This window comes from Sylvia atricapilla, chromosome 17 (genome assembly GCF_009819655.1).
Source record: "Sylvia atricapilla isolate bSylAtr1 chromosome 17, bSylAtr1.pri, whole genome shotgun sequence".
NCBI classification, from domain to species: Eukaryota; Metazoa; Chordata; class Aves; order Passeriformes; family Sylviidae; genus Sylvia; species Sylvia atricapilla.
In genome coordinates, this window is record NC_089156.1 from 10672942 (window position 1) to 10697236 (window position 24295).

At 53.8% G+C, this 24295-nt stretch overlaps 2 protein-coding genes across 2 annotated transcripts; one reads left to right on the forward strand and one right to left on the reverse strand.

The window, feature by feature from the left end:
- The first annotated feature begins 5409 nt into the window (after positions 1-5409).
- On the forward strand, positions 5410-9310 carry MYL2 (myosin light chain 2). The gene is made up of 7 exons (XM_066331612.1): positions 5410-5471; positions 6327-6416; positions 7051-7126; positions 7952-8056; positions 8725-8800; positions 8888-8936; positions 9058-9310. Exons 1-7 carry the CDS (start codon positions 5469-5471, stop codon positions 9154-9156), a joined length of 498 nt encoding a protein of 165 aa, XP_066187709.1. The 5' UTR covers positions 5410-5468; the 3' UTR covers positions 9157-9310.
- A 566-nt stretch (positions 9311-9876) lies between these two features.
- CCDC63 (coiled-coil domain containing 63) lies at positions 9877-17149 on the reverse strand. The gene is made up of 11 exons (XM_066331802.1): positions 17144-17149; positions 16350-16504; positions 15742-15931; positions 14302-14421; positions 13649-13830; positions 13029-13210; positions 12154-12362; positions 11700-11774; positions 11128-11299; positions 10260-10451; positions 9877-10070 (listed from the first exon to the last, which is right to left on the reverse strand). Exons 1-11 carry the CDS (start codon positions 17147-17149, stop codon positions 9877-9879), a joined length of 1677 nt encoding a protein of 558 aa, XP_066187899.1.
- Positions 17150-24295: the final 7146 nt, after the last annotated feature.

The following is a 24295-nucleotide window of genomic DNA, read 5'->3' on the forward strand; positions in this document are numbered from 1 at the left end:
GGAGCACCCCGGGGAGAGCAGGGGGATCCCGGTGCTGCCATCCCCCTTCCAGAGAGGGCTCACCCACCCCGGGGAGCGCTGCGAGGCGCAGGTTAATAAATCAGTTTGTCTCCAGCCCCGTTTGCTTTGTGCGCCTGACAATAGCCCGTTGTAAATGGCAGCCCCTTGCCTCCTCTCCTGAAAGGCTTTTAATTAAAATATGGAAGGGGCTTTTCTGTGTACTTTAACAAAAAAAAAAAAAAAAAAAAAGATTTCAACACACTCCCGTTCCAGGCATTAATTTATTCCTGTCTGTTTGTGATCCACGTAACTCCTTTGTGCAGTGGTCTGGCCCCATTAGGCAGCCGAGGGGCGATGCTGGCAGCAAGAGCTGCTGAGGGTGAACCAGTCTGATGGTGACCCAGTGCTGATCTGGGAGTTTGTTCGGTCACCTTGTCCCAAGGATGGGCAAAGGGACACCAAGAGCCTCACCAAGGGACGGCAGTGCCATCAGAGAAAGCAGGGATGGGTGTGTGAGGCCCTGGGGCTGCCCAAGAGCTCAGACCCAGCTGCAGCCCTGGGCACATCCCTCGTGGACACCCTGACAGGTGCTGCAGGGCTCTGTCCCCATCCTGCGCTGGGGATGGCAGCACAGCCCCCATCAGCTGTCCCCTAGCAGGTTTGGTCCTGGGGTCCCAGGAGCCCTGGGTGAAGTCCTCCCTGTGCCCCCACTGCTGGGGTTTTGTCTCCTCCAGTGGGAAAAGCCAGGGCTGTCTCCGGGCTCTGACTGGCCTCTGCCAGCTCAGGGATGCAGGATTCTCCAGAGCAGCGAGGTACAAGTGAGGTCCCTTCCCACCCAGACCATTCTCTGGTCCTATGACAGCACAGAAGCCCATCACACAGCTGGTGGAGCTTCACGGCCATGTCGCCTCTCCCTGCAGTCCCTCTTCCCTCTCTCCCTTTGCTCCTCTCCCCACTGCTTCTTTCCCTGCTGCTCCTCTCCCTCCATCCCTTCTCCCCATCCCTTTCCCCATCCCTTTCCCCATCCCTTTCCCCATCTCTTTCCCCCATCCCTTTTCCCATCCCTTTCCCATCCCATTCCCATCCCTTTCCCATCCCTTTTCCCATCCCTTTCCCCATCCCATTCCCATCCCATTCCCATCCCTTTCCCCCATCCCATTCCCATCCCTTTCCCGTCCCTTTTTCCCCATCCCATTCCCATCCCATTCCCATCCCTTTCCCATCCCTCTCCTCTCTCCCCTCCCGCCGGCACCGCACAGCGCCCGTTACAACGTCGCCACCTGGCGGCCACCGCTGGAGCTGCAGCGCGTCCCCGCTGGCCGGGTCGGGGGACACGGGGGACACGGGGGACACGGGGGACACGGGGGGACACGGGGGGACACAGGGGGACACGGGGGACACGGGGGGACACAGTGGAGGGACATAAAGGGACAAGGAGAGTACAGGAGTGCAGAGTGAGGCACCTCTGGGGGGTGACAGCACCTCTTGTGTGCCCGCGGGACATCGCTGAGCTGTGCCCGGCCCCAGCGCCCGCTGCCCCCCGCGATGTGCGGAGAGGGTCCCTCCACGCCTTTCTGCCTCGGATCCTTACTGCGCGCACGTTTCCCCTGCAATTAGCACATGCTCTTTAATTAATTTTCCTCTTTTATTGCTTCGCCCGAATTATCTCAGCCGCGGCGCCGTCGGCGTGCTCACGGCGGATAACGCTGCTATTTATGGCTTTTCCTGTCAGTGCCGCGGCTCGGGAGGCCAGCACGGCCACCTCCTCCTGTTCTCTGGGCAGGACAGGCCAGAGCTCAGGAATTGTCTGTCGTCGTTCCCCAGCCTCGGGCGAGCCTCTCCCCGGCTCTGTTTGGCAGCTCTTCCCCAAATTCCTGAGCTGGGCAAATCCTCCTGGCCATAATCACCGTGCTATAACTTTCCAAGGGACAAACGGAGCCGAACCAGGCGAAGCTGCGGCATCAAATCTGTCCAGAATAAGCTGTTACACGTGGAAACCTCCTGAACACCGAGGGGAGAGAGGTGAAACTCTCTGGAAGCTCCTGAGGATGCTGCCAGCAGAAAGGAGCTGTGAGGGGTTTGGTGAGCAAGGGAAGGATGTCCCCAAAACCTCAAAGTGTGGAAACCGAGGCTTAGTGATGTGACAGAGGGCACAGAAACCAGCTGTGGCTGAGGAGATGAATTTCAACCACCAACCAGCACCAGGGTCACCCCAATTCGAGCATCAGGGATGGGGTGACCGCCTCTGGCAGCTTCCAGCTGCAGCTCCCAGCAGCACAGGAATCTATCTTTCTACCTTTAATATGCTCGCCCCCTTTAAAATAATCATTGCCAATAAACAAATATAACAGCCAGTGTATATAAGCATCAAAATAAGCAGCTACATGCATTTGTTATAGTTGATCTAGCCTTGTTAACTGGAAATTCCCAGGTTTGGAATATGTATTGATTTCAGCAAACATATATTACTTTACTGTAAGTACCCACAGCCATTGTAGTTAATATACAACAGTTTAATTTAAAATGCATTAGTTTAATAAAAATGCATAAAACAGAAGGGAATTGCATTAGCTTCAATAATAAAAAAAAATTCAATTTCATAAATATTACCCAGTGTTAAAATGCATCGATTTCCTGGGAAAATGTATTGGTCAGAGGTAATTTACATTGGTTTGGATGGGAACGTCCCGGAGTGTACACATATGTATTAGTTTAGTCAAATGTGTCTGATGACAGAAAAAAAAAAAAAAAAAAAAAAAATTCCTGGCTGGAGCAAAGGATATTCATAAGGAACAGGCGCGGAGCGAGCGGCGGCTTTGGAGCATCCTGGCGCTCTGAGGTGGCTGTGCCCGGGGCTGGACACTCCCGGATCGGGGCCGTGGATGCTCAGCTCGGGGGTACGGGGATGTGCCGGGATCCCGGGGACACGGAGCCCTTATCGGGCCGCGTCTCCTCCGGCAGAGCCCCCGCACAGGGCGGGGGTTAATCAAATCCTTTTGACTCCATTTTTTATCGAGCTCATGAGGGGCTGGCCTATTAATTAGAAAGGCTTTTTCATGTAAAACACAGGCTCTTTTGCAGATAAGAAGGGACTGCGCTTGATTTTGCCGCGGCACGGATCCGTGTGTTATTCCTTGACATCCATTCACAGGCTGCAGCCACTTCCCGCAGCTCTTTTGTTCACTGCAGGGCTCCAGAGGCAGGTTTGTGCATACAGACATATTTAAAGCGCTCAGGTTTTCCTGAGGGCCGACAAGCCCCTCAATATTCGCAGGAGGAGAGGGGTGTGATGTGCCTGGAGGCGCTTCCATCTGCAGGCTGGACCAGGATCCTCAGGGGAGAGCAGGATCCGGCCCGTGCAGCACCGAGGATTTCAGCTGACAGCAAGAAGTGAGCAGTGGAGCAGATGCAACATCTTAAAAAACCACAGCAGAAACCCTGGCAACCATCTACACCCCATGCCCATCCTGGATTTCTGTGCCACCCTCGAAGCCCCCAGCCACCATCTCACCCCAACCATAACCCGGGGACAGACACAGGTCTGCTTTCTTCCAGGCTGGGCAGGCAAAAATGGTTATTCCTGTAAAAAAAAATCACCCAAAATTGACATTCTGTGAGATCTCCGTAGCTGCAGGGTTTCCTCCTGCGCCACCAGCCGAGCCCCAGGCCGGACACGGAGCCGGGGACGGGGACAGGCAGCGCCCGGTGGCGCCGGTGGCTCCGCGGCCACCCAGCCCTGTGAAACCAGCACACATCGCTTCCCTGATGCTTATGGATTTTTCCTTAATGCCACAAATTAAGGTAATTGGGCTCGGCTGGCCGATGAATCCAGCTAAACTTGGCAGGATGAGGGACCGTCCGTGCCGAGATTGATCCCGGCTGTGCCCGGGGCTGGTCCTGGCCCCAGCTCTGCCCCCGCGGCTTTTTCTCCTGCCTTTTTGCTCACACAGACCCTAAAACACATCCTGAAATCTCTTCCCTGAGCGGCAGCTCCATCCGGACGAGGTGACCATTCCCGGATCAGGAGTTTTTTCTCCTCCCCGGGCACTTTTCCCTCCACACTTCGCTGCTGAAACCCTCCCCGCAATGCCATCCTCGCTGGCTCCCGGCCGCCGAGTGCCAGGGATTAAACACGATATTTGTGACCTCCGGGAGAACAAGGGCAGCGTCTGGGCAGAGCCCGGAGTTCCAGGGATCTGGTTTCACAATCCCTTTTGTTCCCAAGCCCTGTCGCAGCCCTCCCCGCTCGCCCACCCCTCTCCTCGGCGTGAGGAGGGGACAACGCCGGGCAGCGAGGCCACCAGTCCCCACGGCCACCGGGTCGTCGTCACACCAGGCACCGCGGAGCTTGGGGGGCTGATGGGCACCCTTGGGCTGGCAGCACCATTCCCACCCCAGCATTCCCGTGAATCCTCCTCCAGCCTCATCCCGGGCAAAGCGAGAGGGAGGGGAGATAAAATGAACAGGCTGGAGACAAAAGGGAACCAAGGAATAGCCCCGTCCCGGCAGCCACAAATCCTGCTCCACAAGCGCAGCGGACATGGAAGAGGTTTTGTGGGATTGCTGCCTGCCTGCCTGCGCCTGGATTCCTTGGCTCTTGCTGCAGGAATGCTGAGCCAGAGTCCGGGCAGTGTGAGCGTCATCACTGCGGGATGTGTGTCCCCGGGACGGAGCCCGGAATCGGGAGAGTTAAATGTGTGTGTCCCACCGGGACCAGGACGAGCAAATGTTTGGCTTAAGTGGGTGACAGGTGCCTCAGTGGGGGTGACACATGAGAGAGGAGCTCTTCGTGCCTGTCCGGCTCTGTGGAGCTCAGCATCCGCCTCCGGCCCCGCCGCAGCGCTCCGGGATGGGGCTGCAGTGGGGTGTTCCCTCTCGGCCACAGCCTGGCTGACCCGGCAGCTTCTCCTGCTCCTGGAGCATCCCAAAGGAACATCCCAAGGGTAGGGAGGGGCTCCTCTGGCTCCCGCAGCCGAGAAACTCCCGGCTTTGCCATGCCAACGCTGCGATGGGGCACCAAGGCTCCCAAAGACGCCGAGAAAAAACATCCACGTCCCCAGGCTTGGGGGATTCTAACGCGGGGGGTCCCTTGGGGCCAGCCCCTCCCTGCGTGTCCCAACGGAGGGGACAAGCCCGGCGCCAGCCCGAGTGACAAAGGCAGGTGGGATTGTCCCGGGTCAGCATCCCCAGGGTGGGAGCTGGGGGCCACCCGGCACTTCGTTAACCTTGAAACCCTCCCGGGCTCACATGTCACATCAGCCGGTGACAACAACAAGCTGCTATTCCAGATTAGAGAGAGAGAGGCAGAGACAACAGGGTTGGGGGCGGCCAAACTACCTATTACAGCCAAAAGTGGGCATGGGGCTATTTTTAACGCCGAGGGGGCTGTATTTATTGTTCCAGCCGGGGGGAGTGAGGGAGTGGCTCTGGGACACCCCTCACAGTGACAGCGGCGGCTGAGAGGAGCCATGGTGAGTACTGGGAGCCCAAAGCTCCAGCAGGAAGAGATAAAATCCATTCGATTTTTCACCAGAATAGCTTTAATGGGCAGGGAGCAAAGGAGGCAACAGGGAGTTGAGGGCCAAGGGTCTTGTCTGCTTTGGGAAGGGGGTGAGAAAACTGGGGAGCATCTGGCTGGAACAGCAGCATCTCACAGGGAACAGAGGTGTCTCCCACACTAGCAGAGCTTTTGAATGAGGACTGGTGGTTTTATGGTCCAAATGCCATTTTTCTCTTTTCCCTGCCTCCATGCAGTGAGAGGAAGGGCCGTTTTGTGCCCCCAAAATCCTCATCCCGACAGACCCCCATGAGAGGAAACAGCCGCAGGAGCAGGCATGGAATGAGGGATAATGGCCTGGGTGGGACAGTGAGGGGCACTTCAGTCCTCTTTAAAACACACATTGACCCATTTCTGGTTGTTTCAATCCTCAGTGCAGGAGGAGGCAGATTTTTAATTAAGCCACATTTTAATACCTGCACAGAAGCATCGACCAACCACAACCCTGGTGTGCAACCTCAGCACTGCTCCCAAAGCCAACGGGGATATCTCACCCCAGTGCTGACCCTTTTACCTGCCAGTAGGAGAAGTGAATTCATTCCTCATCTTTCCTTGGACCTATTTGGCTAAATTCACCAGGAGCCGAAATTTAAGCAGGAATCTTAATACTCCTCAGCGTCCCAGAGCTGCAGGGAGAAAATACCAAGTCCCCAGGGAAGAGAGTCTCAGAGCTCCCACGGAGTCACAACTAAGAACAGGGCACCTTCATGCTTTTATTTCACCCCCTAAAAAGCCAGTGAGCTAATGGTACATACTTGGACTCCTGCAGGCACCCAAGAAAGCCAAGAAGAGGATTGAAGGTGCTAATTCCAATGTCTTCTCCATGTTTGAGCAGGCCCAGATCCAGGAATTCAAAGAGGTAGGTGGGTTTGGTGGGAAGGACTGAGGGTCCTTGATGCAATGTGACCTTCAGCTCTTTCCTTGGTGGCTCTCAAGTGACAGCTGGTTCACAGCAGGAGGCAGCAGGCCCAGTTTTGGGCCGTTTTATTTTAAAGGTGAGAATAACAACTCGGTGACACCATTAAATCCGGCATTGCCTCCAAGTTTCTGAGGAGCTGCATTCCTCAAAGGATCCAGCAGCATCCAAGGGAGCTGGAGCACATCTCCCAGCTCACCCCCACCTGCCTTGCCAGGAGCTCTTATCCCCTGCACAGCGGGCACATGGTCCTGTGCAGATCCCAGTTCCAGGGTAACTGGCCCCAGCCAGAGGAGCTGGTGGCCCAGGCTGGCCTCTCTGCCTGGTGTCATGCTGGAGTGAGAGGGCTTTGGCCAAGGAAAGGGTTTTTTCAGCGTTAGGGTTTGGGTTGCCATCGCCCCAGGGTGCAGGAGTGTGGGATTAGGCTGAGTGAGGCTCCCAGAGCCCATCCCGGGAGGGTTCAAAGTGCCCTTATCCCACCCAAGCTGAAGGGAGAAGGAGAAAGGTACTAAAGCCTTTGCAAAAGCTGACAGTTCCCCCTTTCTCTGTGCTCCCTGCCCTGCTCCTGTGCTTCCAGGCGTTCACCATCATGGATCAGAACCGGGATGGCTTCATCGACAAGGCGGATCTGAGAGACACCTTTGCTGCCCTTGGTGAGCCCAGCTTTAGCAGCCTTCCCTCCCCAACAGCTTTGCCAACATTAGACCTGTAAATCGAGAAACAAGGGGGTGGTGGGGCATTTAACCAAGCCCCTGTCATTCAATGGATCCCATATTTTGCAAAAAACTCCCTGATCCAAACCCAAGCCTGCCAGCCTGGGAGATCCCTCAGGGGTGATCCAGAGTGGCTCCCACAGCAGCTCTGCTTTATCCCGTTGGCACAGGACCCAGCTCCTGGATTACACAACCAGACACTCCCTGCCTTTTCCGTGCTTAGAAGCACCTAGCTGTGCCCATCCCACGGCATCCCGGGCTGTGTGGGCATTAAGGGGATTTGGGGGATTTGTGGGAGGCTGGACACTGCCAGCTTGGCTCTGCCATCAGAGGTCAGCATGAATCCGCAATGGAGTTCCAAGGACAACCCAGCCTCGGGAAAAAGGATGTAGGCATTCAATCCCATTTGGTTTTGGTGCTGGGGGATGGGGAGAACCCCAGTGCTGGTGGTCTTGACCCAAAACACCTTCTAAGGAGGGCTAAAAGAGGCTGATCCAAGGGGTTGTGAGGGAAGCAAGCAGCACATCTCAGTCCTTTGCATCCTTCTTTTCTGTGATCCTGGAGCCTGAGAAGACAGAGCTGGATATGACTCTCTCACCTCACTCCTGCTGCCTCCATTCCTTGGCAGAGGTGGCTCTCCAGGGAGGTTTTATTTCCCCCCAGTGTGGAAAACCCCCCAGGGAAGGGCTCTGTGGTGTGTTTTTTAGCCCCCAACACGCAGAGCAGGCCACAGACCCATGACTGACCCGTAGCTGCTTTCCCCAGGGCGTCTGAATGTGAAGAACGAGGAGATCGATGAGATGATAAAGGAGGCACCCGGCCCAATCAACTTCACCGTGTTCCTCACCATGTTTGGGGAGAAGCTCAAGGGTGAGAGGGCCCCTGGGGAGCTGGGAGTGGTCACTGGTGGTCAGGGGCATTCCCATGCCCTGGAACTCCTGCAGATTTGCAATACCAACCATCCCTAGGTCCAGAGATTCAGATCTCATCCCACGTATCCCAAAATTGTTAGGGGGTATGAGATGGTCTCTGTGCCTCAGTTTACCAGCCATTTACAAGACCCAAATGGCTGTGCTGCTGCTGTCCCACAGGAGGAGGGGACAGTTCTTCCCTGAGCCAGCTGACACCAGCAGTGCCAACAGTGGCCCCCTGGCTACAGCCAGACTTTGACCCATCGTCAAAGTCTTTGACCCATCTGGCTGCAACCTGAATCACGCACTTAACCCAAGGAATGCAGAGCTCCAAGAGGCTGCAGGGCCCCAAGGGCTGTGCCTGGAGCTCTATAAATACGCTCCAAAGATTAGATAAATGCCGGATGCCGGAGCAGTGGCGGCAGCGCCTGCTCTGTGCTCACACCACGACCCTACGGCTGCTCCTCTACACGCCAAAAACATCACTCCAGTCTCCGGCTTGCAGGGTCTGCGTTCCTGCAGGGACCCCCACTTTCCAGTCTGCTCCCCAATTTGCCCCTGAGGGTAGGAGAAGCAGTTGGTTTCCTACTTCACCATCTCAAATGGCCACGGCTTTGTGACCCTCAGGTGCCGATCCGGAGGAGACAATCCTGAATGCATTCAAGGTGTTTGATCCAGAGGGGAAAGGCCTGAAATCAGCCTAGTGAGTGCAGGGACACCTGGGGCAGGGAGTGATGGGGCTGTCCCCATAGGGATCTCCCCAGTGCTCACCGTGCTCTCTCGTTTGCAGCATCAAAGAAATGCTGATGACACAGGGGGAGAGGTTCTCCCAGGAAGAGGTATGATCTCATTGCCACCCTCTGCCAGCCTCCCTCCATCCCAACAGACCCCATCTCTCCTCCCAGCCTTGGTCCCAAACCCCTCCCATGCCATCTTTTCTGCCTGGCTCTTCCCTGGCAGATTGATCAGATGTTTGCTGCCTTCCCCCCGGACATGTCTGGCAACCTGGATTACAAGAACCTGGTCCACGTCATTACTCACGGTGAAGAGAAGGACTAGCCCAGGCTCAGGGCTGGGGCTGGCACTGCAAGATCACCTCTCCCTAGGTCACACAGGGGTTCCCTTTTCCTCTTCCCCCGGAGAGGCATGTGCCTGGGAATTTGGCACGGGAATGGCATTCACATTAAAGGGCCTTTTGGCAAGAGGAAATCCAGCTGCTGGTGTGAGCAGTGCTTGGGCTTGTGTGCTGTGTCTGTGCCCCATGGGAATCCTCAGATCCTTCCAGACCCTGCTGGCCCTGCCACCCCTCACGTGTCCTCGAGTTCTCTGCCTCCCACTCCCAGCCCCAGACCAGCCTGTGGCACAGTGGGCTGTGCCCATCCCTCCTAGTCCCGCAGCCCAGGGCCAGCACTGAGCTCACATTTGCTGTAGGCAGCAGAGAGCTGTCACTTCATGACACCTTAGCAGGCAACACCCCGTGAGCACACTCATCCCCTGCATCCCACCAGCCAGGCCCTGCCCTCGGGCGTGGTGCAGGAGTGGGACTGTGGTCCCTATGTCCAGCTGTGGGGAGTGCATTGGGTTGTGTGACAGGGATGTCACCCTGTGGTAGAGCAGTTGATCCCACCCTGGCTGCAGCTGGTGTCAGCAGTGGGTGAAGCCATGCCAAAATATCACCCGGTGAGGTTCTGAAGCCTGTGAAAGGTGTTGGTCTCCTTCCAGAAAAGGAAGATTGGAATGATGTGCAGGATGCAGGAGCTCAAGAATGAAACTGCTGCTTTAATTTGTCCCAGTCCCTGATGGGCTTTTGGTCCTTGGTGGGCTCGGGGTCCCTGATAGGCTCTTGGCCCCTGTTGAACTCCTTGATGTGAGTCTCCTCCTCCTCTTTGCCGAGCTGGGGGGCCTGCTCAGCTCCTCCTTGTGCCTCTGGATAACCAGCTGACGCAGCTGAGCCCTGCCCAGCGGCTCTTCCGCTGCCCCAAGAGAATGGCCACCCCATAACACAGAGTTTTACAGCCCTTATGGTCCCAGTGGGGCAGGACAGGCTGGAGGGGATGGGCTGGGAAGGACATTTGGCAGCAGGGGCTGGCCAGGCAGCCACAGGGGGCTTGGGGAAGAGCTGCTGCCCAACCACGACCCCCATCTCCCCTCTCCATGCTCACCGGTTTTGGGGTCAGCGGTGTCCAGGTCTGGGGGGGGTGGGCAGAGCTTGCCCCTGTCCATGGCCCCGAGGAGGCTGGAGGCTCCCTGGAGGGGGCTGATGAAGGCCTGGGAGCGCTGGGTGCGATCCACGGACGTGTAGCGCAGCAAAGACTCCCTCAGCAGGAGCTCCTTGATCTTGTTCTCCAAGGGGCCTGGGTGGGAAGGAGCAATGTCCCGCAGTGTCCCTGCACCAGGACCCTGCCCAAACCCAGCCCTGGCTGTCTGCAGAGCAGGGGATCCACTGGCTTCCCTCAGGGGATCCACTGGCTTCCCTCAGGGCAGCCTGAGTCCCCAGGGCCAGGGGGCCAAGGCTGGGTCGTGGAATCATAAAATCACAAAGTTGTTAATGTTGGAAAAGGCCTCCAAAATCACCAAGTCCAGCCCCAAGCTGAATATCCCCTGCCTATTAAAGCATACCACAAAGTGCAACATCCACTTTATTTTCGGAACACTTCAAGGGTGGTGACTCTACCACTTCCCTGGGAAGCCTGTGCCAAAGCTTGACCCCCATTTCAGTGAAGAAGTTTCTCCTAATATCCAGCCTGAACCTCCCTCAGTGCAATTCCCCTCATCCTCTTGCTGGCTGCCCAGGAGGAGATGCTGATCCGCATCGCACTTCAACACTCAGAGCCAAGATGAGGCTTTGGGGGTTCACTGGGGTGTTTATACATCCCACTCAGCTCCCAAATTTGCTGGGAATTTGGCACTGCAAATTCCCTTTGGGGCACTCATGACTGAGGGGACAGGGGGAAACAAAAGCACAATTAAAACACAGTGGTGTTGGACAGGACTTCCCAGGGCACGGGAAGATGGGCAGCCCTGACCTACCAAAAACTGGCACCAAGCTGTCCCCAAGAGGCTTCACTATCTTGGTAGTGTCACAGTCCAAGTCCTTCAAGAGGGTCTGCACACGAGATAGGATCTGTCCCAGGATCTTGCTGCTCTCCTTGTATTTGTTCTCATACTTGTTGGCTTCCTTGGTGATCTCTGCTATTTTTGCCTATCAGCAAAGGTTTTGGCAGGTGTCACACCAGCCCCTGGCTGATCCCACCACCCCAGTGCTGCCCAGGTTCAGTCTGGAGACAGAATCACGGGATCCCAGCGTGGGTCAGGTTGGAAGGGACCACAACGGGTGGTCTGGTCCAACCTCTACTCAGGCAGGGTCAGCTCAGAGCACAGGGCACAGAACTGTGTCCAGATAGCTCTTGAATATCCCAAGCTCCCCATGGAGTCTCCCACTGTCTCCCTCTCACTTTGCAGTGGGAGCTGCCAAAACCTTTCCTTCCCACACCTCCCCAGCCCCTCCCAGAGCAGCGTTTGCAGGACCAGACCCCCTGGGATGGGTGCTGGGACAGGCAGGGATGTGCTGCCTTTCCAGAGGGAATACTCAGCCCGCAAACCTCCAGCTCCTGCACGGTCTGAGCCTGGGTTGCCTCCGCTTGTTCCCGCTCCTTTGTCATGGCCATCATATCGTCCTGCGGGAACACAAGCGGGGGGAGTGGGTGCTGATGGAATCCTGCCAGGGATTGGCACAGGGCAGGGACATCTCCAGGCCAGGAGGGCAGGGATAACCCAACTTCCCACTCCAGGCAGCTCCACGCCGCTCGAGGAAGCTCCTGGCTCTCGGGACGCTGCAGTATTTTTACTGGGTACACGGTGGCAGCATTGAGACACGTTTGGCTCTGAGAACACAGCGGAGGTTTTGGCATAGTTTTGGCTACTCCTCTGCATCCTCCTATTCCTACCTGGGTGGCTGGAGCCAGGCTCTGGTGTGGGCAGTGATGCTGGCAGAGGACAAACCCACCCTGACCCAAAATCACTACCTGAAAAGGGGAGAAAGAGCCAGGAACTGACCTCGATCGCCTGGATCCTCTGCCTGAGACCCTCATTCCTGACGCTCAGCCTAACGGCATAGCCAAAGAGGATGAAGAATCTCCTGTCCTTTTCAATGAAGTCCTCCAGGAATTCGTCAATGTCTCCGTCCGACAGCTCCAGAAGACGCCTGTAGGCCACTTCATAGCTCTCCCTTTGGCTCAGTTTGGCCCTCTCAGCTGCCTCAAAGGCTGAGAAAGAGACAGAGAGCTGTGCTTGCCCTTTGCAGAGCCTCCCCTGCAGCACTGTGGGGTTTGGTGCAGTGCTGGAGGGGCAGAGAGTGCATCTTTCACCAGGGAGCTAAGCAGGGATGTCATGGGAATGGGGCAAACACCATGGCATCCCCTACCAGGAGGAGAGAATGGTTAGATTAGATTAGATTAGATTAGATTAGATTAGATATTGGGAAGATATTCTTCCCTGTGAGGGTGGTGAGGCCCTGGCACAGGGTGCCCAGAGAAGCTGTGGCTGTCCCTGGATCCCTGGAAATGCCCAAAGCCAGGCTGGACAGGGCTTGGAGCGACTTGGGATAGTGGAAGTTGTCCCTGCCCATGGAGGGAGTGGAACTGGATGAGTTTTAAGGCTCCAACCCAACCCTTTCTGTGGTTCTGTGGTAAAAGGAGCCATGGTTGCACACAGGAGCAGCTCCCCGTCCCAAGGGCACCCCGAGACACTCCATCTCAGTCACCACTGTCCAACCCTTTTGCTTGCAGGGTGAAGGTTGGGAGGGGAGGCTGTGGGCAGGGCAGACATCCTGCCTTTGGGGTGCAATTCTGCAAACCACCACGAGCAGCCCCCTCATCAACTCTGCACCCTTCAGGTTTGCAGCTCCAGCCCCACGAATTCTCCCCTGATACCTTCTCTCTGTTTGGCCCTTTCCTTCAGCTGAGTGAGATCTGCACATTTGGCGAGGAAGAAGTTTTTCAGCCTGGTCTCCTGGTGGAGGGCACACTTCCTCTCCAGCAGCCTGATGTTGTACTGGATGGTTTCTCTGTAGCGCACCTCCCGAATGTCCGAGATCCGCCCCAGATCCTCCATCCTGCACACAGACAGCAGCACTCACACCGTGTGTGTGTGTTTGTGCAAGGCTCTGCATTCCTGGCCACTCCCTGGGATGCTGTGCCCATTCCCAGCTCTCATCTGGATGGAGTGGAGTTAGTCTAGAGGGAATTCAGGGCCACTAACACAGCTTTTTGTACTAGGGCATAGCACCCAGCTCAGGTGGGACTCAGAAAAAAGACACTCCTCCATGGGGCAGCCCATCCCATCCAAAGAAACATCTGGGACAGATGGAACAAAACACCCTGGAGGTACCAGTGTCCCCACACTGATCAGGCATCCAGCCATTAGCACCCAGATCTAGATGGGAGCAGTGAATCCTCTCTCTGAAGCCTCAGTCCGTCTCTGTTTGAGTACTCTTTGCTGGCATCACCCATCAGCCCCAAGCTCCACTCAGAGGGCTGACAAGGCCACCTACCACTGCTCGTAGTCTTCCGTGGCTTGCTCAATAGCATCGTTCAGCAATTTGTTCTGCTGAACCAGGCTTCTTTGCAGCTTCCAGTAGGAGTTGTCATAAATGGCTTTCTGGAGCTGCAGGTTCACAGTCTCCTCTCGGAGCTTGTTGTTTCGGGTCATGATGGTGTTATAACGGACAGTGATCTGGGCAGAGCAAAGCAAAAGGTGTGGAAATGGTGGGAGAATTGGAGGGTTCAGGCTGCTGCTTAAAGACCTTAACCAGGCCAGGGTCAAACACAACCCGAGAGATTTGAAGGTGGCCCTGCATTGTCCTCCTCCCCAAGAGAGGAGAGGAAACAGGTCAGTCACAACAGAGACCTGGAACTGGCTTTGTCCAAGGCAAGGTGGCTCCAGGCAGCCCAGTTTGATCACAAAGCAGGTGCAAACCTTCAGGCCTCTTGGCACAGCACAAGTGCTGCATTTGGGTCACCAAGCCTGAAGGAGCCTTTGAGATATTCTGGGAATGATCAGGCCAAGGGAACAAGCCAGGTGCTTTATGCAGTTTGTGTCAACCATATACATTTGCACCACTGTGCTTTGTCCTGACCAGAAAGGTCCCAAGCCCCTGTGTGACCCCACACATGTTCTCCAGAAGTCTCCAAAACGTTTCCTTACATGATTTAGATTCATCTCCAGGAAGTGGATCTTCTTCTCCAGTTGTTTGTGACTCTTTGCTTCCAACATCCTCCAGGTTGTGTCTCTTTGCTTCACTATCTTTTTTTCCAGCTCCACAACCTGCACACACACAGGGGAAAAAAAACCCAGGAATATAATCTCCACCCCTACATTCTGGACTCTTGTCAGGACATGGGGCCAAAGAAAATCGCCTCTGTTGACCTGAACTACAGCAACCATGTCATTAATGAGCTCACAGTTACAGGAGCAGCTTCAATCCCGAAGGATCCCATCCAGCACATGCAGAAACATAAACTGTGAGTGGAGGGCGTTTTTTGTGTCATGAAGGAAGTGTTTTTGGAGGGAACTCCAGCAGGTGCTGACCACAGCACAGCAGCACTTTGTAGAGTGGAAGAGACAGTGAGGATGGGGCTTTGGCAGAGGTGTTGTGCTGGCCAGGCAGGGATCCGTGCAGTCCTCCCTGGGAATGACGGGAGGAAAACTTCTGCCAGAAGTGGGGAGAGAGGAGATTTATCTTCCAGAGGAGATAAATCCATGGAAGAGTGAAGAAGCTGGAGAACAGTGAAGTTGGGGGCAGGTGGGGGAGGGATGACTCAGGCAAGTCAGAGATATCATCCCTGACAGAAAGGTAACTAACCCTGTTGGGAAAGCTCTGCAGCACCTCCAGCAATGGCAAACTACCCGAGCACGTTCCCTGGTGTCCAGATTTGGCAGCTGGCTCTGGGAACAGGGCTGAAGGGAACTGTCCCTTCCACAGCCCACATTTCCCTTGGCTTCCCACCGCACTCCTGCCCAAATCCAACCAGGATGTCCTCAGGAGAAAGGATGGGACATTCCTCAGGTGCTGCTGTTGCTGTGTTTGCCACATCTCAGACAGCACTGTTCCAGTTTTACTTCTTTCTTAGGAGAACAAAACCAAACCAAACCAACCAACCAACCAAAAAAAAAACAAACAAAAAAAACAAACAAAAAACCCCAAACAACAAAAAAAACAAAAACAAAAACAAACCACCAAAAAAAAAAAAACAAACAAGCAAAAACCCACAAAAAACCACCATACCATCCCCAAAAAAAACCCACCAAAAAACCAAACCAAACAAAAAACCCCTAAAACTCTGAAGGGAGAAGTAGAGGGAAGTAGAGGGATGTTTGTGGCCCCAGGCTGGTGTGTGCCATCACACAGAGGTGCAGGGCCTGGTGGGACAAGGCTGAGAGTCCAACCTCACTTTTCCAGTCAGTGCTGCTGACTTGAATGGGAGCCTGGTTCTATCCATTTGTCATTGTCATGTGTCACTTGCCAGGAGGAATATTCCAAGGCCTGAATTAAATGAGTTTCACATTGAGGAGTCTCAGCCACAGGTCTCACTCTGTGACTCTGCCCTGCTGTGCTCAGGCAGGGAACAGTCCAGATGTCCTCACCTGCTTGACCAGGTCAGCTATCAGGGCTTTTCTTTCTTTGATCAGGGCATCATTCTGCATTCTGGTCTGCAAAAGGCTTTGGATCTTCATTCGCCTTCTGTTCTCCAGCACCACATTACTCGGGGAATAGATCTGGCTCAGCATTAATGTCACATGTCTGTGTTCTTGCTTCAGATCATCTATTGCTTTTCTGTAAAAATGGAACAACAAATGACATTTAGCACATCCCATCTGCCGGGGCAGGTCCTTAGCCCTCCCCATCTCTGCACTGTGGTCCCCAGGCTTCTTTATAAAAAAGAGAGAGCAACCTTTTTACACGGGCAGATGTGATAGGACAAGTGGGAATGGTTTTAAACTGAAAGAAGAGAGGTTGAGATCAAATGTTAGGAAGAAATTGTTTACTCAGAGAGTGGTGAGGGCCTGGCACAGGGTGCCCAGAGAAGCTGTGGCTGCCCCTGGATCCCTGGAAATGCTCACAGCCAGGCTGGACAGGGCTCGGAGCAACCTGGGATGGTGGAAGGTGTCGCTGGTGTGGGATTCTAAATATCCGTGATTTGGGTGTGGAGGAATTCCCCAAGCTCCAGGCAGCCAAGCAGAGCTGTACTCACTCCTGGGCCTGCATTTTCCGCCAGATATCAGCATCGTAGAATCTCCTCTTGTACGATTCATGGTGAAAATGGGTCTGCAGCTGCCTGATCTCCATCCTAGCCCTTCTTTCTTTCTCTTCTGCTGAGAGCTCCAGGTCCGCTGAGGGCTCTCTCCTCTGCCACAGACGAGGGAGGGTTTGGTCACTTGGGCAAACACAGCCATCAGTGGCAGAGGGTGGGTGGCAGCACCAGCTCCGTCTGTTCCCTGGCACTGGGATATCCATCACCACCCCTAAACGTGCAGTGCTGGCTGAGCTGGAGCCAGCACCCCATTTCCAGGACAGGGAGAGACCTCCACCAGTGAAGTGATGGCAGGTTAACACCTCTTTATCACCCCAGTAGAACAGCAAGGACCACATGAGTCAGAACCAGAGCCCCTGGTGCTGGTGTCAGGGTGTGTCCATGAGCCCAGCTGGCTGCCCAGGAGTGCTCCTGTCCCCAGCCATCAGAAGGTGACTTTTAGCTGAGAAACTGCCCAGCAGGCAAGCACTGAAGGCAGCTAGACCCACCACTACCTGTGTCCTCGGCTGACTCAAATTCCCTAACTCTGCCTCTCCCAACACCCAAATCTCAGTCTGGGGCCTCATTCCTGGCACAGGAGGGCAGCAGAAACAGCCCCACTGCTACCCAGCGCCTTGCTGGCATGAGCAAACCTGGCTCCCACTGCTGGATGTGTGTTTCCGCGGGTAAGATCCCCACAGCAGATCCTCCACAGCCCCTGTGAAATTCAGCTTTAGTTTGTCCTTCTTTTTTACCCTCATTTTCTCCGTCTAGCTCTGCTGGTTGCTCTGTAGAGGCCTCGGGAAGGGAACAAGTGAAACTCTGCAGGTACAGGATTCCTTTCCAAGGGAAGAAATGAGACAGGAGTACTGGGGCGGTCGTGTCCTCCTGCCCATTCCTCAGCACCCGCTCGCGTGTTTGGCACATGAGGAAACCATCCCAGATGGCTGCAAGAGGAATAAAAGGAGAGCATTTCTGGTGATGTCATCGTGAAATTATCGAGTTTTATAAGTAGGGGAAGAACAGATGGTTTGAGCTATTCCACCCCGTTCAGTACCTGGGTTTCCATAGAAATTCCGGTGAGGCCAGTCCCCCCCAGCCCTGTGCCAGTGGGCAGAATCCCTGCAGAACACCTGGATTAAGCCCTCCCTGTCCCACTGATGCCAGCAGGGCACTAGGGTGGACCCTGCACCCCTTACCCCCAGAGCTGGTCCCCAGCAGCCACACTGCAGTCCCTTGGGGTCCCCCTGTGTCCCCTGACACTGCCCGGCCCCACACAGGAGACAGGACCACGGTGGCAGTTGGGTATTCCCAAAGATCCACCCCTGTTTCCAGCAGGAAAGCTCAGGAGAGGGGAGAACCTAGAGGAGAACTCTCTAGAAGAGAACCCAGTCCCATCCTGCACTGCCCCAAGGTTCCATGGAATAATCATTGCCCTGGTTGCCATGGCAGCATCCCCACAATGGACTGAGGATGGTGTTCCATGGATCACCAAGATGAATCAAGCAAGGAGTTGCTGGGACCCCACATTACACGGACCAAAGGGGTTTCCGTGCCCCAAAACCATCCCTGAAGCACATGCTCCAACACCTGCCTGGCTGCGTGTCCACAGCAAATAGAAACCCTCATTTGGAACTGACCCATAACCTGGCATTCAAAGCCTTTTGCTCCAACAGGGGCAGCCAGGGAGTTCAGTGCTTCAGGGTTAGGGCTGCTGCTCCCTCCCCATCTTGATCCCAGCTCTGCATCTAGATTTTTAGCCTTCCAATCTGGTTCTTATCTGTTTTATTCATCAAGAGACCATCACCACCTCACTGCCACTGCTGCTGGCATCCAGAGCAGCAATGGCTGGCACTGCCAAACCGGGGAAGGAAGGACCCTGGGGACTGGGACCTGTTAGGTGGCTGATTAGGGGACAGATTGAGGCTTCATGCCCACTTCTCTCCATTCCATGCAGGGAAGCACAGAGGAGCTGTGATAAGAGCCACAATAATCTTTTCCCTATAAGCTGGAGCGTGTGGCCAGCTCCTTCCCGGGCACTGTGCAAACGCTGAGATCCTGGAGGGCAGGAGCACAGGGGCTGTGTTTTGTAGCCCTGGAGTTGCTTACTCAGCTGTGGGCTGAAGAGGAGCAGAGCAGTGCTGAAGGTGAGCAAAGGGCAGCCTGTCCCAGTTTGCAGGGCTGCAGCGAGTTCAAAGGCACGAGCAAAATCCCCGACCAGAGCATCGGCACTTCCCCGTTATCCTGGAGACTTTGATGAGCTAACAGCCCAGCCACCAAATTCCAGCCTAATTCCCAGCCAGACAGGCTCTGAGGAGGCATTTAATTGGAAATCACATTCATGGCAGAAAGCGGAATGTGGTGTTTGATAAGAAAAATCACAACCGAGGACAGAGCCGTGCTGGGAAGGCACCAGAGCCTGAGCATCCCACCAGGGCTGGAAAGAGCTCCCAGAGCTCTTCATGCTGTTCCTGCATGATCAACATCTCCGTGGGGTAATAACAACAACCTCTCCAGGGGTGAGGTTGTCACTCAGTCCCGGTGGCCCTGGCTGTGTTATAGTGCACATCTCTTCTTTTCACCCCTAGCAGAAAAAGGGCCAAACTCCCAGTTCCCAATTAAAGTAGAGGTGCAGGGGTGAACATTATTTTTCCAGAAACAATGCCGCTCAAAATCTTGTTTTTCCTTGGCTTGGACTAGTCCAGCCTGAAAATACAGCCCATATTGTCTGTCCTTTTTGTGTTCTTCTCCATGGGCCAATTCTCAATTGTTTAGCAATGAACAAGTCAGTAAATTAAACTATTAAACTATCAGAGGGCTCTGATTTGGTAGAGTCTGTGTCTGCCTCCCTCACTGCAGAAGCACTGATTTGACTGAAGAGGACTCTTTTCACCCAAACAATGCCTGACTGTCACACTTGCTCTCAGTGAGGGTGACTTCATTGTCTGGATGGACCTTTCAGTAGAACAGTATTTGGAGCAGGATGAGATTGTCCATACCATCTGAATCCAAAAAAGCCCCAGATTCTGGGAGAAACAGAAGAAAAGTGACTTTCTATGCAATTTTCAACTTAACCAATTTTGCCTGATTTAACAAGTACATTTAGCGCTGATTGACATGCAGAAATTATCCCTTCAGCAGCAGATCTGGGGGCTAATTAAAACTCATTGTACTATATTAAGGGATGAATTCTGATCTGTGCAAGCAGAGTAAACTTTTCCTGATTCCAGCAATGGTTTTCCTGTTCCGTTGGGTCCAGTTCAGGGGGGCTGCAGGGGATGGTCAGAGCTGGGCTGGCTCTGAGCTGAGCTCCCAGTTGGGAGCATCCCATCGACGTCAAACAAAATCTCCGGGGCAAGCAGGAGAATCAGGCCCATATTTTCATGCAAATGTAATACATTCATGTTACTTAATGCCTATTTATAATAAATCCAGAACTTAATTCTACTTAACCCGTCTTTAGTGTTTGACACATGAAATCGGTGAGTCAGAGGGCTATATATGGATCTGTCAAAACTTTCTTTTTTTCCCCTCCTCTAAAAGCCTGGATTAAATCATAATCAAACTCCCGTCAGCTCCAGCAGCAGTGCTGGGATGAGCAGGAAGATGCTGACAACTGCTAAGGCAGCTGGTGGTGGGAAAAGATCTTCTCAGGCAACAAACTGATGGCTAAAACCTCAGAGAAAAGGTTCTGAATTCAGACATGTGCTATGTCCGTTTGCTGAAATCACGGAACCAGAATGGCTTTGGTTGGAGGGAATGTTAAATCTCATCCATTTCCACCTCCTACCACGGGCAGGGGCACCTTCCACTATCCCAGGTTGCTCCAAGCCCCATCCAACCTGACCTTGGACACTTCCAGGGATGGAGCAGCCACAGCTTCTCTGGCCAATCTGTGGCAGTGCTTCAACACCCTCTAAATAATTTCTTCTTAACATCCAATCTAATCTCTCCTCTTTTAGTTTGTTATCATTCCCCTTTGTCCTATCACCATCTGCCCATGTAAATGTTGTCCTGTGGACCTGGAGGGATCACTTGGCCTCATGGTCTCACCTTACCAAGACCTGGCTTGTGAATGGTGTCCCATGATCACATTTTCTAGCCAGGTTTTTATTTTTTTCCTCTGAGGAATATTATCTTCACATGTGAATGAATCAGCTTTCAACAGGCAGGACCAGTTTTGGCCCAAAACCCCCATGAACACACTGAGAGTTGTAGACCTGCAGTTTTCTTGCAGTTGGCTTGAGTTTCGCTCTGTGTTTCTCAGAGGAAAGGTTTCATTTCAAATATACACCCTCTACCCCTCAAATGTTGAGCTGTTCTCTCCCTGCATTATATCACTTCTTCCAGCCTGTCCTTCCTGGGTGGGGGTAGAGACATCTCTGTACAGGCAAATGGCTTTAAAGTTTTCAGGGTAACTGGTAGGAGTGAGGGGAGAGGAGGCTGTTGGCTGCCTCCTCGATTACAGCTGTTATTTCTCCCCACTCCAAGAGGAAATTGTCATCGTAATTTCCTGCAGATGGTTTTCCCCTGAATTGCTGACACCAAGTGAAATGTGATTTCCAGCAGTGAACTGCCTCCTCCGTGGTTTTACTGGGTATTATTTCAAGCGTCGCTTTAGGAGCAAGTTGCCCAAGCTTTGACTTTAGAAAGTAAAACTCTCCCACAGCAGGCTCCACCACTCCAGCAGAGCCAAATAACGTGGATTTCATCCATCTGTGCTAACTCCCAGCCACCTTTGGCTGCAGCAGGCACACTGTGCTGAATTACTGCTCAAAAGCTGCTTCCACAGGGGTGGAATGCAGGAGGAAAATAGTTGAGGATGTGCTGAAAGCACAGAAAGAAGAGACCTCCAAAAATTTCACTGGGCTGAGGTCAAACCTGGAACGTAACAAGCACACAGACTCTGCAGGATGATTTTAGCTAAAGCACAAGAACAGGGATCTCAAGGACAGAGCCATCACAGATGCCGCTGTCACACGAGGCTCTGTCTGACCTGGAGCAAGGTTCTCTGTGCCAGCGTGGGGTGGTGAGGGCCTGGCACAGGCTGCCCAGAAAAGATGTGGCTGCCTCATTCCTGGAAGTGTCCCAGGTTGGAAAGGGCTTGGAGCAACCTGGGATAGTGGAAGGTGCCCCTGCCCATGGAGGGGGTGGAACAGGATGAGCTTTAAGGTCCCTTCCAACCCAAGTCGTTCTGGGATTCTATGATTCTACAGCTTTATTTTTGCTGTGATTTAGGCAGAACTACACAAAGTTACTCTCAGTGGTGCTGCTGATCCCTCGGCAGTTTTGGGGACATCACACCCAGGCAGGAGGCAGGGGTTTGCTCCGGGCTGGGATATGGAGTGCAGCAGCTCTCAAAGTCTGGCAGAGCACTTGGCCATGGCTGAGCCGAGCTAATAAATTCCCACCGTGACCTCCCACAGCCCATTCCTCCCCAGGGAAGTCTGCTGGCAAATCCAGACGCTGTGCTGGAAACTCCCCACGCCAGACTGAGCTGGGGAGCACTGGCAGGGTGGTTTGTGGCTGAGGAAGCAGCACATCACAGAGAGAACTGGGAAGGAAATTCCCTTCTCCACAGACTCCAGCGGGTCCATGTCAGCTCTGGGCAGAGCTGGGCAGCACAGGAGAGCACAGCAGGTACAGCCTGGTTTAGAAGAGTTATTCCCAATTAATCATTCCTGATTACAGTCCTGTGCAAAGGCTCCTGGTCAGGACTAAGAACACCTGATTAGTTGAACACGCTCCTCTGGAAGTGGCTTAAGGCAACTGAGGATTTGCCTATATAACATCACTCAGGGAAACTGTTCTGAATTAACATTTAAAGGCAATTAATTAAATGCTGTATGCGTGTTCCGCACCATCTGCATCCCATTCTTTTCTTTTCCAAATCAAACGAAGGCCACTTGATCTCGGGGTTAAGCACAGGAGGAAAGTATCCTGGGCAGCTGACAAACCCCACGAAAATAAGCACAACCGAAATAAATCTTCCTGGATGAATCTCACCCCAGGGCCAGTCTGCTGTGGGGATGTTGACATGGACAGTTCCAGAGCTTCTTGTCACCTCAAGTTTTGGCTTTACAGGAGAAGTTTGGGCGCTCTTGTTCCCTTCCAACAGCAATTGCAGCGCTGAGAAGAAACTGAGCGCACCAAGTGCTCTGCTGCAGCTCAGTGACGTTAATGCCTGATTAAGCAGGTGACGGTATCAGGCAGTAAATGCTCGGCCGAGCACAGGCACAGCACCCAGAGAGACTCTGACTGGTCCTGCCCGAGATCAGCCCGGCGGCTGGAGCACAGAGCCGAGGCCATGGCAGCCAGCAGCTCCACGGGATGAGGCAGAGCAGAAAGCTCCCTGGAGAGGAGTCAGCCCAGCGAAACCACTCAGAGCCTTTTTGTTTGATTTAGGACATGGCTCCTTGTAATTAGCCCGGCTTGGCCTCGTCGTTTTTCTGAAGCAGGATTTCAGACCTGCTCACGCCAGGAACAGTCGCTTTCCCAGGCTGCTGCCGACACCACAGCCCTGCTCTGGAGCAGGAACAGATTGTTCTGAACAGTCTGGTCCATTTGCCATTTCTCCAAGCTGGCTGGGTTTGCTGTTTATTGCCACTCGCTCAGCAACTGATCTTTTGCAAGATCCCAGCTATCAGTGCCTCCCCTCCCGTCTGCTCACAGCTCTTGAGGTTAGTCCAAGGCTTTGCAAGAGACATCAGCTGATTTTTGTAATAGTTTGTTACTCAAGAGTTCATTTAAATTAAAGCTTCAGCAAAGAAAATCCCAAGGGCCTGGGCTGCATATTTCTCTTAGTGTAAATTTGAAGCAGGTTCCAAGGAAATGCAGAGGTGACATGAATCAAAGCTGGGTTATAATGAATCCTCCTGGGTGTTTTCCCACATTTCTGGGACTAGTTCAAAAGGGAGCTGCACAGCTTGGAAATGGCTTGGAGAAGGGAGCCTGTCTCTAACCCTGCTGCTGAAGGAGATTCACCAAGGGTTGCACGTGCAGGGGAGACATTCCCAGCAGCCAGGAGCATCCTCTCCCACCAGCCACCATGGTCCCTGCTTTTCCCACTTGTACCTTTCCAGGCAGGTGGGGGCAGGCTGAAAAAGCCCAGGAGAGCTGGGCAGGCCGGGGCAGAGGGATACAGGGATGCAGCCACGGCCTGTCACTGCTCAGAGGGAGGAGAGGAGCAGGAGGCGGCAGAGCAGTTGCTTGGCAACTCCCTTGCAAATCTCCATCCTGTCAGAAAACATTTTTTCCCAGCGATTTGGATGAGTTCTCACAGGCACAGGATCAGGTTTGGATGATCAGGTGGTTTTAAGAGACCACACATTGTCCCTGGAGGGGCCACACACCTGCTTTGACCAGAAGCTGGACTAGGCTGATCCCAGCTCAATCTTTGTGTCTCTCCATCATTATAGGAGCAAAACTGTGGTGGCATCATCCCTCAGCCAGGACGTCCCATGCCTCAGCTGTCCTTCAGTCCTCACCTGGCTTCCACAAGCCTCCAAACTCAGTGGTCAAACCTGACCTAAAAATCCAAGTAGCTCTTTTGGGTAGTTACTGTGGCCTTCACTTGCAGAGAGGAAGGAGAAGGAAGATGTGCCAGGTTGTTCCCAACTTTTGATGGAGAGCAAGCAAAACAGAACACTGAGGACCATGCTGGGTTTGGTAGTGGAATTAAAAAAAAAAAAAGATAAAACAGCCCCAAATCATTGCCAAGAAGGCTGGCACAGACAGCATCTCTCTGCATCTCTACTTTGCTCTATTCTCACTTGCGTTTCCCATGGGATACACTCCTGGCTTTGTCAGCTTCAAGCTGAAGAGCCAGTCAGCTGGCAGCGTGTCCTGCAGGAGCCCAGTGTCACCATCAACGTCACCATCAACCAAGAGAGGAATGATGAGCCACC

Coding starts and splice junctions, on each gene's coding strand:
- MYL2 (XM_066331612.1), top strand. Junction 6,417..7,050: donor AGATCCAGGAATTCAAAGAG/GTAGGTGGGTTT, acceptor CTGTGCTTCCAG/GCGTTCACCATCATGGATCA. Junction 7,127..7,951: donor AGACACCTTTGCTGCCCTTG/GTGAGCCCAGCT, acceptor TGCTTTCCCCAG/GGCGTCTGAATGTGAAGAAC.
- CCDC63 (XM_066331802.1), bottom strand. Junction 14,422..15,741: donor TAGCTGACCTGGTCAAGCAG/GTGAGGACATCT, acceptor GTGTGTGTGCAG/GTTGTGGAGCTGGAAAAAAA. Junction 12,363..13,028: donor AAGGGCCAAACAGAGAGAAG/GTATCAGGGGAG, acceptor TCTCTTTCTCAG/CCTTTGAGGCAGCTGAGAGG.